Source organism: Balearica regulorum, chromosome 12 (genome assembly GCF_011004875.1).
Source record: "Balearica regulorum gibbericeps isolate bBalReg1 chromosome 12, bBalReg1.pri, whole genome shotgun sequence".
Lineage (NCBI taxonomy): Eukaryota > Metazoa > Chordata > Aves > Gruiformes > Gruidae > Balearica > Balearica regulorum.
In genome coordinates this window covers 5140382-5153192 of record NC_046195.1, presented here as the reverse complement: position 1 = coordinate 5153192, position 12811 = coordinate 5140382, and the positions used below count along the sequence as shown (strand labels likewise).

At 37.3% G+C, this 12811-nt stretch overlaps 1 protein-coding gene across 5 annotated transcripts in view; it reads right to left on the bottom strand.

Moving 5' to 3' along the window:
* VPS13C (vacuolar protein sorting 13 homolog C) overlaps positions 1 to 12811 on the bottom strand; it is a 98180-nt gene that overhangs the window by 28142 nt on the left and 57227 nt on the right. For all 5 annotated transcript variants that reach the window (XR_012837516.1, XM_075765043.1, XM_075765042.1 and 2 more), the window contains 13 exons: positions 12059 to 12288; positions 11201 to 11293; positions 10424 to 10789; positions 9080 to 9169; positions 8501 to 8656; positions 7168 to 7432; positions 6161 to 6321; positions 5533 to 5654; positions 5000 to 5294; positions 3251 to 3640; positions 2123 to 2227; positions 1389 to 1553; positions 898 to 1026 (listed from right to left, as the gene is read on the bottom strand). Coding sequence is in view for 4 of the 5 variants with exons in the window: in XM_075765043.1 (XP_075621158.1) it covers positions 898 to 1026; positions 1389 to 1553; positions 2123 to 2227; positions 3251 to 3640; positions 5000 to 5294; positions 5533 to 5654; positions 6161 to 6321; positions 7168 to 7432; positions 8501 to 8656; positions 9080 to 9169; positions 10424 to 10789; positions 11201 to 11293; positions 12059 to 12288 (2567 nt within the window). In the remaining variant the exon portion in view is untranslated. The remainder of the gene's footprint in view (positions 1 to 897; positions 1027 to 1388; positions 1554 to 2122; positions 2228 to 3250; positions 3641 to 4999; positions 5295 to 5532; positions 5655 to 6160; positions 6322 to 7167; positions 7433 to 8500; positions 8657 to 9079; positions 9170 to 10423; positions 10790 to 11200; positions 11294 to 12058; positions 12289 to 12811) is intronic.

Genomic DNA, 12811 nt, shown 5'->3' with positions numbered 1-12811 from the left:
AAAAATTGACGGGTTTGCTATGCTGTAAGGTCTGGAGGAGAGGTGGAAGGAGACACATCTACCTTTGAAAAAGATAATCTTACAGATTCTCCAACTCCCATCAGAGGGATGTGAGAAATTATGTTTAGCACTCTATACAGGAGTAGTAAAACTTCACTACATACAAGACTAGAAAGGATTCTCTTGGAAAGCTGAGCCATCTACTATCTTAGAACAGTGAAGGAAAAAACCCACTATTCTAAATAAGTGCATCAACAGAACACCAGATCATTGATGATATCTTGTTCCAAAAACATTTTTTCAAGCTGCTTCAGCAAACTTGGAGAGCTAGATTATCCTCACAGTCACTTGTATTATTATGATAAGTGTTATCTCCAAAGACTTGTCTGAACATGCTACATTTATATACATATTCCCATATGCTAGGCCAGGGTGAGCTCCAAAATAACTAAGATTCTACTAATTGAATCATAAATTATTTTAGCCATGAACTGTGTGTCTCCAACACGTATTAGCTTATCAAGAAAACAAGAGATACATCCTGCTTCAGGTTAACTATTTAAACAAACTGAAGGCACTTAAACACCCTTTGCAAAGGAACAAATGTTAAAGGTGTGGTATACCATTTTTAATTTAATAGCCATAGAGCTGTTCAGCTTCCCATAAGCTTGTCAGAACTAAATCAACTTGATCACTTCACACAGCTATGAAAACATTAGCAACATTGCAAACTTGGTTCACAACCTTTTTTATGCAACAGAACCAAAGTGCAGTGCACCAACGCCTTAAGGCACAAGGTCTCAATCTTGATGATCTTGGGGAGTCAAGCTTTACGAAGTTTAATACCATAAGGCTAAAATTGAGTATTAAGAACAGACCACACAAAGTCAGTCTTACCAATTCTTCCAGTCTCAACAGAGTACCATTATCCTGGGCTTTAAACGGGAATGGTTTGGATGAGTTTTCATAGCCAACTACTCTTACACAAAGTTCACCAGATGAGTTTTCAGGCCAAAATGGAAGACACTGTAAAACAAGAAATACACATGACTTTAACAGTTCATATATGTTCAATATAGTAAGCCAGCAGTAAACCAGTCTTAATGTGGCTAAAACTATTTCAAATGCCTTAGTTCTTACGCCAGTAACTACTGATGAACATCTCATCTACATTTAGTAAATTATCTAAACTGAAGGACTTGATTAATTGACCAACATTTGCAACCTGTGCTGTTCAAGTTGCCCTGAGATGTGAAGTATCCACATCATGCCATCACAAGTGACAGAGCTTCTGTAAGAGAACGGCTTATTCCTTAAGTGACAGTTAGAGACCAGTTGCTTGTCTACAACAGATAACATCCAAAGGGAAAAAACCACTGAAACATTACCTCTGAAGTCGAGATATAATTCCATTTATTAGTTGGAAAAGAGCCATTAGGACCAATTTCTCCAACTTCGAGTTCCAGAGAAGATTTGTTTGCTATTGTGTAGAATGGAGTGAAGGTAACTATCCTGGTAAGGTTAAAACTGCTCATTTTGATGCTAACTCCGACCTGTTGAACAAAGACAATTTGAGCAAACAATCAACAACAAGCTTAAGACCAAAGTCAGGATGGAAGAAAAGAAAAGCCAACATTACTGTAATTACAAAGGCTACCACACAACACTCCTGTTCGAAACACCTATAATAAAAGAACCAAACAGCATGCAGTAAAATCAGTGAACTATGCAACATAATTAACACGATGGTAAAGAGACAGTTTTAGCCGTAGCATTTTGTAGCTGTAGGACTTATGGGGAAAATCCAACAGGAATCCCTCTACAGCAAATCAAGACAACCTAAAATGACCGTATCATCAGAGATCAGTTAAAGAGTATACGGAAACACAACTCCCCACATATCTGCATATTATTACAAAGTATATTCGTGATTCTGCTTAGTTGTGGAAATGTAGTCTTAGACAAGGCTGTTGAGTGAAGATCTAAACATTTGTAAACAATTACACATTTTGAATGTGACCTCTTATCTCCACGATGTGAGTTCACCATTGTATTTTCAAACAGCCTAGTACTACACATTTGTTATAGAAACCACATGTTTATGAATTACCTAAAACCTTACCAGGTAGTCCATGTTATTAGCTGAACACCTGACACATCCATAGCTTCCTACGGTATCAAGGGAAAAGCTACTGGACCAAGCGCTAGTTGAAATACATAACTGGATCTACACACAAAAAAGAACAACATGGAAAGTACTTCAATAAAATTATTTTAACTTCATAGTTCATGCATTATGGAGTGCTATTATATCACATGTAGCAGCATAAAGATGAAACCTAAGTGCTTTTAAAATCTTCTATAAGTTAAAATAAGCTTATGCCTGTAGTATCATCATTCATATTCTGACGTATTAGTCTGTGCCTGAGTTCTGGGAAAGATGTTACAGTAAAAGGCAGCAAAATAGAGGAGTCCTCACTGACTTTTAGGTTCATGACAGCACACACATAGATGGGAAAAAAGCTACAATTTTGTGGCACTTTCACAAACATGATGAGGGGGGGAGGAAACAAAAGAACACCTTGTCAAAACTTTTTCTTCAACCATTTTTTCAAGTATTGTTGGGTGAAAAAAGATATTTAAAAGGAAAGAAGGGCCACTTCAGAAAAAAATCCTCTACTACAATACTCTTCATGCAAATATCACATCAAAACAAAAGAGATATGTTTAACATAGGACAGAATATTTACATAGTGCATTTTAAATGTCAAAGTACCTAGTTGAGTAAAACACAGGACTGTGAGTCCTCTTTATTCAGTGGAAAATACCTCCAAAGGAAGATTCAGAGGAGCCTTCCTTTTGGCTATAAAGGGAATCCACACTTTAAATTTTCTTATCTACATCAAATTCCTTTCTCCAAGGAAACAGTTTTCTGGGAGGGTACCCATTAAGTTTTCAGGACCTAACCACTCTATACCATCTGCCAGCTTCTGACCAGGACGAAAACCAGTGAGATGCAGCGCAAGATCTGGAAAAAGTTGCGATAAGACTTTTTGTCTACCTGCCTTCCCCCTTTTACTTAGTCCAAAAGGTATAATTAACAAGAAGAAAGCTGCAGCCAAATGAAAGCCTATAGGTTAAAATACTACCAAAAAAATCCTTAGACAAAATATATGTGTGAGTGTGTGCGCGTTTTCCCCTTCAGAGCAGGATTTTAAACCACCACAACCACTGCCTAAAATAAGCATACCTTATTTTTACTAAAAATATTTTTCTTTTTAAAGGAGAACAAAACAATATCTCTGTAGTCTGCTGGATGCTTCACATGAGTGTCTTCAGCTCGATACTGGAGAATACGGGAAGTCTTGTTGATTATCCAATAAGGACTGAACACAGATAAGATCATACGGCTTCCAACTCGCCTAGTATGTATATAAATATCCACTGTCATCACTGTCACAGAATGGGATGTGAAACACACAGAAAAAAATTCAGGCATTCCATCACAAATCTTAAGATGCCCATTCCAGTCTTTGCCTTGATATTTTATCAACACAAGCTCCATTATTTCTCCATTGATTCTTGAATGAAAAACATCTGCAGCACTCCCTTCCGTCAATTCACGGGCTTCTGCTGTTCCCTGTGGCAAAATTAAAAGGGGAAAATTAAGTATTTAATATATAAATTTAGGTATTCAAAAAACCAGCATTTTGTTCTTCTCTTGCAGGATGCACACGTTTCAGATGTCTCAGTACCACACGTCCCAATCTCCAACCACTTTTCATTTGAGCCCGACTCTATGCATAATTTAAGATCAATTGCAGGTTTCTTGCAGGACAGTAAAGACTACTTAATTCTGGATTTCAGAAAGGCAAACTACTTCCTAGGTATCTCCTGTCTCTGTTCCTTCCCTCCTCCATTATTCCCAGTGAATTTCGGCAATGAGTTCTTATTCTTACAATACAGGGTGCAACACTGAATTGGACTGTGCTGCAGATGTGCAGCCAGGACTTTTCACATTAAAGAACACCCAAGGCAGAAAGCTGGCAGCTGTGCCATACTTTTTGGAGCACAGCTTTCCTCTGGCACTAGCATCCCACAACAGCAACTTTCCTAATTTCACTGAGAAACTGTATATTTTACTGTACTGAAGAGTGGCCAGGCTTCATTAGTCAAGGGATGTGAAGACAACAAGCGCATACCCATCTACAGGTACATTGACTTCAGAAATAGATTCAAATTACTAGTTTCTAGCTACTCAGTCAAGGTAATGGCACTCTGTTCTACGTTCTGTGACTCTGCATACTGACGTACAGTGAAGTTAAGGAAAACTGGAAATAGTGCCATTAGGATATTGGACAGAAGTGAAAAAAAGATCTAAATGAATGCCACAGGCTAGCTATACGAGTAAGACAAAACAAAACAAACTAGGACGATAAATTCTAAATCCTCACACCTTTTCTATTTACCAAAATCAGTCAGCTTTCATGAAGAAATACTAGATACTGAAAATACTGAAAGAAGAGGGGGAAAAAAGTCTGCGCAGCAGCCCACAAAGCAATCGGTTTGTGCAAGGGAGACCTCACAATAGCCCTCAGTAAAGAATCAGTGTCAGAATGGAAAGGGGTTATGCTTTCTACATAGAAGAAAATCTCCAGAAATTTCAGATGCTTTTTCTTACGCTTCTCCCTGTGAAACAAAAGACATTGAGTGAAACACAAACAGGATCTCAGAAGAATGTAAAAGAGAAAGACCAGCCCAGTACAGGATATGAAATTTAAGGAGCAAGGGAGAACTGGCCAGGTATACCAAAATTAGAAACAGTTAGTCTCCAAAATTCCCTGAATCAATCCATCTGTTGACTCACTCATTTTCACTAGAAAATACAGAAGACAACATTCAGTATCTTCCACATTACATTCACCTCCAATTCTAGGGAAATATAGTCTTACTTAAAATCAAGTAAAGCGTTTACAAATAAAACCATAAAATAACTTACCTCAAGTAAATATCTCAAGGAGTATGGTAAAAGATTCCTCACAGTCAATGTAGGGTAAAGGTGGATAATGTAGGCAGGATCCCACTCCTCTCCATAGGTGGAAATAAAATTCAGTTCATCAGGTACAGCTGTTGAGCTGATTATTAGAGGCAAGAAATTTGTCTCTATGGCTGGGCACTGTAACAAGCACTTTACTTCATTGCTTCTATGTAGCTCTTCCCTCCAGGCAATATACGTCGTGGACTCTTTAAACTGACCCTCTAACGTTCCTGTTGGTCGAACGTATAGATGACACCTACAGGAAGAACACAAGTAACGGTACACAATCACTTTCCATTGACAGCTGACTTGACCCATTTTAAAGTAATTGCTAACATTCTGAAGGGCTTTTGCAGCATACTAACTACCTACTAAAGGTGGCATTTTTGGGTTTTAGCCCAGACAGAAAGAGTTTCAAGTGCATTATTTAAGCTTCCACACTAATGCTTATTTGTGCACCAGTCTCACAAAGATACAGAACAGAAAAAGTGTACCTGTATGAATGTAAAGGAACGTGAAATTCCTCTTCTGGCTTGGATATGCCAATTGGCTCCAGTGACTTGGAGTCTCTAGCCAGTTTATAGATTATAAACGGGATTGAGAAATGGTTCTTAATCTAGGATCAAAATGCATACTTTGCATTACATTTCTACAAATCTCTAAAGGAAAACTTACGAATAGCAACAAGGAAAAACAACATTAGTAGATTTAAACAAATTCCTCTGGAAAACAGACTTCTATACATCTTAGTAAGAAACAAAATTCTGAAGGAGAATAATATGCAAGCATACCAGAAAACTATGCTACTCTTAAGTTCCATGAATTGAAAAACATGCTTAAAATGCTAAGTCACATTAAAAGTATATATTCCAACCTCAACACTGAGGATATTAGAAAGCCAAAAGTAAAACCCAGATTTTTCGTTTATCTGGAAGACACACACATACAGAATACAGCTCAATATTCATGTAATAAATAGAGTAAAATACTTAGTAATTTGCCTTTAAGTAACTTTTTGGAAAAGTATGATCTCAAAAAAATGCATTAAGGAAGAAAAGCAAAAGTCACTCAGAGAGGAGCACTGCTTTCAGGCTTTTGGTTTGTTCGGTTGGATTTTTTTACCTGCAGAGGAGATCGTACAGTAATAACCTTATTTCCTTCTGTAGCATCTATCTGTACAATGATCGAGTCTGAACGATCAACAAGAAGGTTTCTTATGTTGTACAGTCGTCGACCTGCTTTGGCTACAGGAATGGTTACTGCTTCTTTATATCCTTGAAGTTCTAATCCATAAAAATATACAAAGTCTTAATTAGGCAAAACAAATCACATCATAGTTATTTTCTCTTTGAACAATACTGTAGCTTCTCTAAACTCAGCAACAACCAGGATCAAAGCACTCTATGGCAAAAGCACTTTGAAATGGTATTTGAGCACCACTGAAAGAAAACTTTAAAGTGAGAATACTCTCGAAGACCGTAACTTTAGATCATGATTTATACATAGCACGATAAATACACCAAACAGTAGACCAATATAGTTGTTGGCTGAGTTCACAAAATGCAACACAGAACACGATCTTTGTATCATGGCCAAGTACTTTCATGTTGGATGGGATGGAAAGGAAAAAAAACCCAGAAGATTATGTATTAGTAGTTATTATATCCTATTCTCCTGGGAGTATCTTCTGGCAAAGCTAAAAACACAGAAAAATCATAACTGTTCTCAGGTAACTGGTTAACTACAGAAAGCTGAAGGGTAGTAGGGATATGAGAAATGAAGACCCTGTTTAACAGGAGTTGGAACCCAGAGGACTATGTCCCAGAGGTCTGTAAGATGGTCTATCAGTGACTCCACTAGACTGTCTTCCATTTTTTCCAAAGAGGGAGAAAAAAAAAGAATATTGTACTTTTCACTCTCTGGAAAACTGGAAAGAAGGAATTTTACATCTTTTTAAGAAGTCCAGCAGATTGTTTAATTATTTTTTTTAATTGCTATCTGTATTCAAAACTAGTTTCAACAAAATGTACTTCACTTGAATTTTGATCACATTGAATTTAACCATGTTGACTCTCCCATTTTGCCCACTCTCAATATGTCATGACACACAGTATTCCCTAGTGTAATACCTAAATTTAAAGAGAAGACAGAGCTTTCTTGTCGGTACAACGCAGACAACTTTCCTCGTTGGGGCGCTTCAAAAACAGTGTATTCCAGTTCCATGTTCTGACCAATTTCTACATTGTTCATGTTTTCTTTTTCAACTGAACCAACTATCCGAAAGTTGGAGCTAGGAAGCACTTTGAGAGGAACACCTAGGGCATTTTTCACTATGAAAGGTGCTGTCTCTTTAAAGGAATAGTCAAACGTGGATGCAGTCCCTTCTGAAAATGCCTGTAATTAACAACATAAGTCATACACAAATAGCCACAAAAACATTATATATAAAGTCTTTAAAAGACAGTTCCCATCAACTACCATTTTAAAGAAATAAAGAAAAAAAAAAAAGCTATACCTATGATTTGTACAGTACTATTTCAGGGAAGCAGTATTTCAGGAAGTAAAGGTTACTTGCAGAAAATTTTGTTATTATTCTGTAACTTGCAGCAAATGTTGATACTACAGTAATCATTCATGCTCCTCATAGGGAATTTTTTTACAGTTGTTGGGTTGTTAAGAGAAAAATCCCAAGTACATTCACGATGTACGTACTTTGTATTCAACCACAACTTAAGCTTACAAACATTTGTTTCATTAAACAAAAACCATGGTAACTGACTGCCAACACAGACTTACAGTATAAGCAAGTACTAACTTAGAGAATGTTGCTCGTTTAGAATTAAAAAATAAATAGGCATAAGTCACATTCGGTAAAAATAGCTAGATTTAGTAACCAAAATTTCTTTTCTCCATAAAAAAGGGGGAAAAAAGCCTAGGACATTCATAAGCACACCTACTATCACAAGAAAAATAGGGAAAAGATATTTTTAACACACTGGACATTCTACTTCCACAGTTTGAAGGCCAATCCTAAAATGCACACTTTTCTTTGTATTCTATTAAGGAGAAAAGATGGAAGGGAAGTAAATTTCCCTTTTAGCGTTTCAGGAAAACGATTGTAGGAAATAGTTGTTTTTCTTGCAGGGTTTTATTTCGATTCAGCCTGCTTGTAGGACTGTTCCCTAAGTCCTGCATAAACACATTTGTTGTTCTAACACAGAAACATCTTCTTTCAAAAGCTAGCACCACCCTTTTGTTAACCCTAAAGGACTAATCAAAGTAAAACTCCTCAGTCCTGCTAGATAACATTTGTCAGGGCTGCAGAACAGTCATTGGCTTGTGACTGGCAGGACAGAAAGTTCTTTAAAAAAGAAAAAAAAACAAACAACCTCACACCACCTAAACCCCCCCAAATTTCCCACGGAACCACATAATGCACCACCTTCTGCCTGCTAGGACTACCTTGGCTAAATTACTGAAAACAGCAAGACAGCATTTGGATATTGTTATATTCATTGTGTCCTTCGAAGAGATGTTAACTGCAGTTTGTGGCTCAGGAAGAACAATGAAATCATCCCCCGGCATCAAACTTCTCTCTTGGACAGGGTTAGTCTTCATCTAAAATGAAAATTTCATTAGGCAATTATGAACACATAGATTACTTGCTCCTATGTTAAAACAGGAAAAAACTTGACCTACACTTGATAATTTCACCAAGCAAAGGAAAACCTACTTTACCTTGTAAATCTCGGACACCTTATGCAAGCACAGAAATTTTATACCAACATTGAAGGCAAGCAAGTTATTTTCTTTCCTCTCTGTATGTGTGGTTACATGCTACATTTTGCTCGTGCACTGGACAACTAACACTATTCAGAAAAACCTTAAGATGTCTAAAGACTGATATTTTTTTTTTCATGTGAAATTGCGTATTTCCCCCAAAGCAACAGCATTCAAAAGGTCAACGTTCTGTCACGTAAAGCTTTTAAAGAAATAGCTGTCCATTCAAACTATTCCACAGTTTCAAGTACGTTCACATACTTCCAGATTTAAACTCCATTGCTTCTTTCCTCCTTCAATTCGTTCAATAAGTGGCTCCCACACTGCATAGGTTTCATTGTAATAATGAATCTAAAGAAAGAATCAAAATTAAATAAGGCATCTAAAAATAAAGCACTGGGTTCCTTCCAGTAGCATTTAGGATGAAAAACATTAATAAGAAAACAATCAATCTTTATTTCACATTTTGGGAAATCTAGCATTAACTTTTAATGGCTTCAAAAATTAATACACAGAAGTGTAATATCTCATACATTTTTCATTAAGTGACATCATTTTTGAAGAGTTGACTTTTAGAGCAACCAGACAGCTTGGTAACTCCGTATCTTTTTAACATCTTCACTTAACACAAGGCAGTTTCTATCCTCTTCTACACTGTTTGAAAGAATGACTTTGAGATCAAAATCTTAAACACCGCAAATACTTCATTGTACTGTGAAATAACAATTAGTCTGAGCAAATTTCGGTCTGAATCTGGCCCGCCAGAACAGTTCATCTAACTCATAGCCTACACCAAGTTATTACATGCCCTTCAGCCACTGCAAATCTGAATAGAGGTTGTGGACCAAATAGTTCTGGATGCTCCCCTTCGGCTATATTCCTCATCCCTTCTCCCTTCTGGAACTACAGTGCCTTCCCCCAGTTGTATATTATTAGATATGCATCTTCCATACTCTAGTATGATGCACACATCTAGCAATGAAAGAAGGCTACTTGTATATTCAGTACAGAATGGAGTATGATGCACACTTGGTAAACTGACAGAATATAACTAAAGATGTAGTTAACTTATTGCACTTCTGGTTGTATGCAATTTTAACATGCTGCCTCCATAAGAGACTTACACCTCCTCGTAATTTACTATATTTTGGGGAAAAGACTTGCAATAGCTGGCAAAACAAATATGGCGTGATTACAATCCAAGATGCAAAGAGCATTTTGAGAAAAGAGTGTAACTACTTCTATCTTACCAATAAACACAACACTAGAGAAACAGTAAAAGGTAGGCAATAAGAGTTAAATATGAATATTCAACTAAACCAAGCTCATCGTTCATACAGCAAGAAGTGAATATGCAAAAATAATAGAGAAACAGAGATTAGATTACTCCACAGTAGCAACTGCCATTAAAATCTATTGATTGCAAAGTTTCTATAAAACCCACATTATGCTTAGTCATACTTCCCTGACCACTAAAGAACTCCTAAGAGCATTACAGTCTAAACTTATTATTAATTTAGCCCATAGAGAATGTACTAAAAAGTTACTTGAACATTATGAAATCTGCAGAAGCGTTTCAAACTGCAACAATTTGATTCTACATACCTCCAGTGACATATCAGCAGTGATCTCCATCAGTGAGGACCAGTTTTTAAGGACACCTGAAAACACAGACTCTACTAGCAATGAAGGGACAGTACGATGTCCCAGACCACATTCCAAGGTGATCTGAAGCGATTTCACTACAATGTCAAATTTCTCTTGTTTCACAGTATGTTCACGGTCCTTAAAAGTTTCTGTTGCTTCTGTGGCTACATCAACACCAAGAAACCAAGCGCTGCACTCATCTATAGGCCTCACTTGCCACAAATTCTCAGAAACTTCAGTTGCTCCTCTAGAATCCTCCTCTGTTGATTTGGGTTTGATGGCAGCCATAATGGTCATCACAGTATTCAGAATTATTGGTGAGATCTTGAACAAAGAGGGGAGGGGGGGAATCCTTTATAGCTCAAAACGTTTTAGACCTGATTAGCATACAAAACATATGATAAATGGAAATAGCAAATATTCAAAAAATGTTCAAAAAAGCACGTTTGCAGAGTTATGTGCGCCACCATTTCAATTAGCAGCAGAGTACATGCATCAAAAGCTTTATGCTTTAGGAATAATGTACTATTGCTCATAGTTTAGCCCTTTACTATAGACACAATTATTAATTTATGTATTAAAAACAAGGTATTTCACATTGTATATCATTCTAGAAATCATGTTAAAAGTCCTAAATTTCCATGCGCTTGTGTGGTCATAATTCTCACTGAAAAACCCCAAGCTACAGCTTGAGAAACACACCTGTTCTTCCAAAGACAGCTTTAATAATCTTACCTTTATAGTAAGTTCTTCTATTGTCACTACCACAGTTTGTAACCCTGAGACATGCATCATATTTTCCATGACCAAAGAACATGGCCGTAACACCTGAGTGAAAAATGTAATTTGATTATTAAGGTAACTCCCTTGAATCTAACCTTTTCAAATAGTCTTGTACCTTTCAATCCCATAGGATTGAAACAACACGTTTCAGAGTAACTGCACTCTTTCCCTAACATTATTGTGCTTCATTCCAGCATTCAAATTTGCACAAGAGCAATTTCGTACTGGAAGGTTAAAAGTTAGTGAAATAAAAGCTTTTGATATAAGGCTTAAAAAACTGAGAAAACAAGAACTCAACACACAGATAGACTTCATGGCATAGCCAAAAAACCCCTGAATCCTTAAGAAAAAAGAAAACTAAATGCATAAGGAAAGATAACAAGTGCAAGATGAACCACACAGGCCACCTTTGTGGTTTAATGCTCCCAGCCAAGAATGAGTACATGAAGTTCAGACACGCTGATCAGCATACTCTACTGCAACAAGTAAACTGACAGACAATAAACAAAGCTGCAGAGAGGTATTCTTAGTCTTCAAAGCCCCTCACACAATTTCTTCACTAAGAAACTTTTAATTTAATTTGCACATGCACTACACAGGTTTTAGACAGAGCTCTGCATGATGAAGTCTCGCACTGATAAAAGATTCACCTTTAAGTGGCATACCACAGATGCCCAGTCCCTTCCTCTCTTCATAATAATCAATGATACGAAAACAGAGTTTTCTGAGAGCTATGGATATGCCAACTAAAGGACACACCTGCCAACAGTTCTCATCACTTTTTTCATTATGAAAAACAAGTTTTCTTACCGTAGTAACACTCTTGTCTTGTTTTTCCTTGAGAAAGGCACAGGCCAACACTTTGAAGCCCTTCACTTGAGCAGTCATCCTTTGTGCAAGCTTTCCAGATGCCAAAGAAAAGTCACATTGGAAGGAAACTTTTAAGGCAGGGGCATCAGCACTGGTCAAGTTAGCAACAAATACAATTTCTGGATCCATGATCAATGCTTTTACTGTCATATTTGGCCATACAGGTATTTCTGTGAAAATATGTAAAACAAAACAAAACAAAACAAACCCTTGAACATAAAAGTTCTGAACGCATTATTATGTACATAATATCTAGACCTGAAACTGAAACCTGGTGGTAGATCAAGTCATTTTGGTTCGCAGTGATAGGTAGCATAGTGGTGTATGGCCCTCCTCCACACTAGGACTCATTACATGGGTTAGTCATGCACAACAGGTGCTGGAAAGGTCAGAATATCACACCTATGCAATGGAACAGGTGCCAAATTGAGGCTCGGTGTACTACATGAAAAACAAAGCAAGCTACGCATCATGGGTTGCAACCAGAAAAACATTTGGCTAACCCTGAGCAGCCCCTGCAAGCGCCATTTTTCTGGAGCGTGTACTCTCCCTCCCTCGCCACAGGACTTGTGTGTATCCAACAAGGGAAGAGTAGAGGAAGTGAACTGCTGACATCACTAGGACAATTCATAAAACCTAAGGCTCACTCCTAGCACTCTGCCAAGTTCCCCAAAAGAAAGGCAGGGCTGTTGG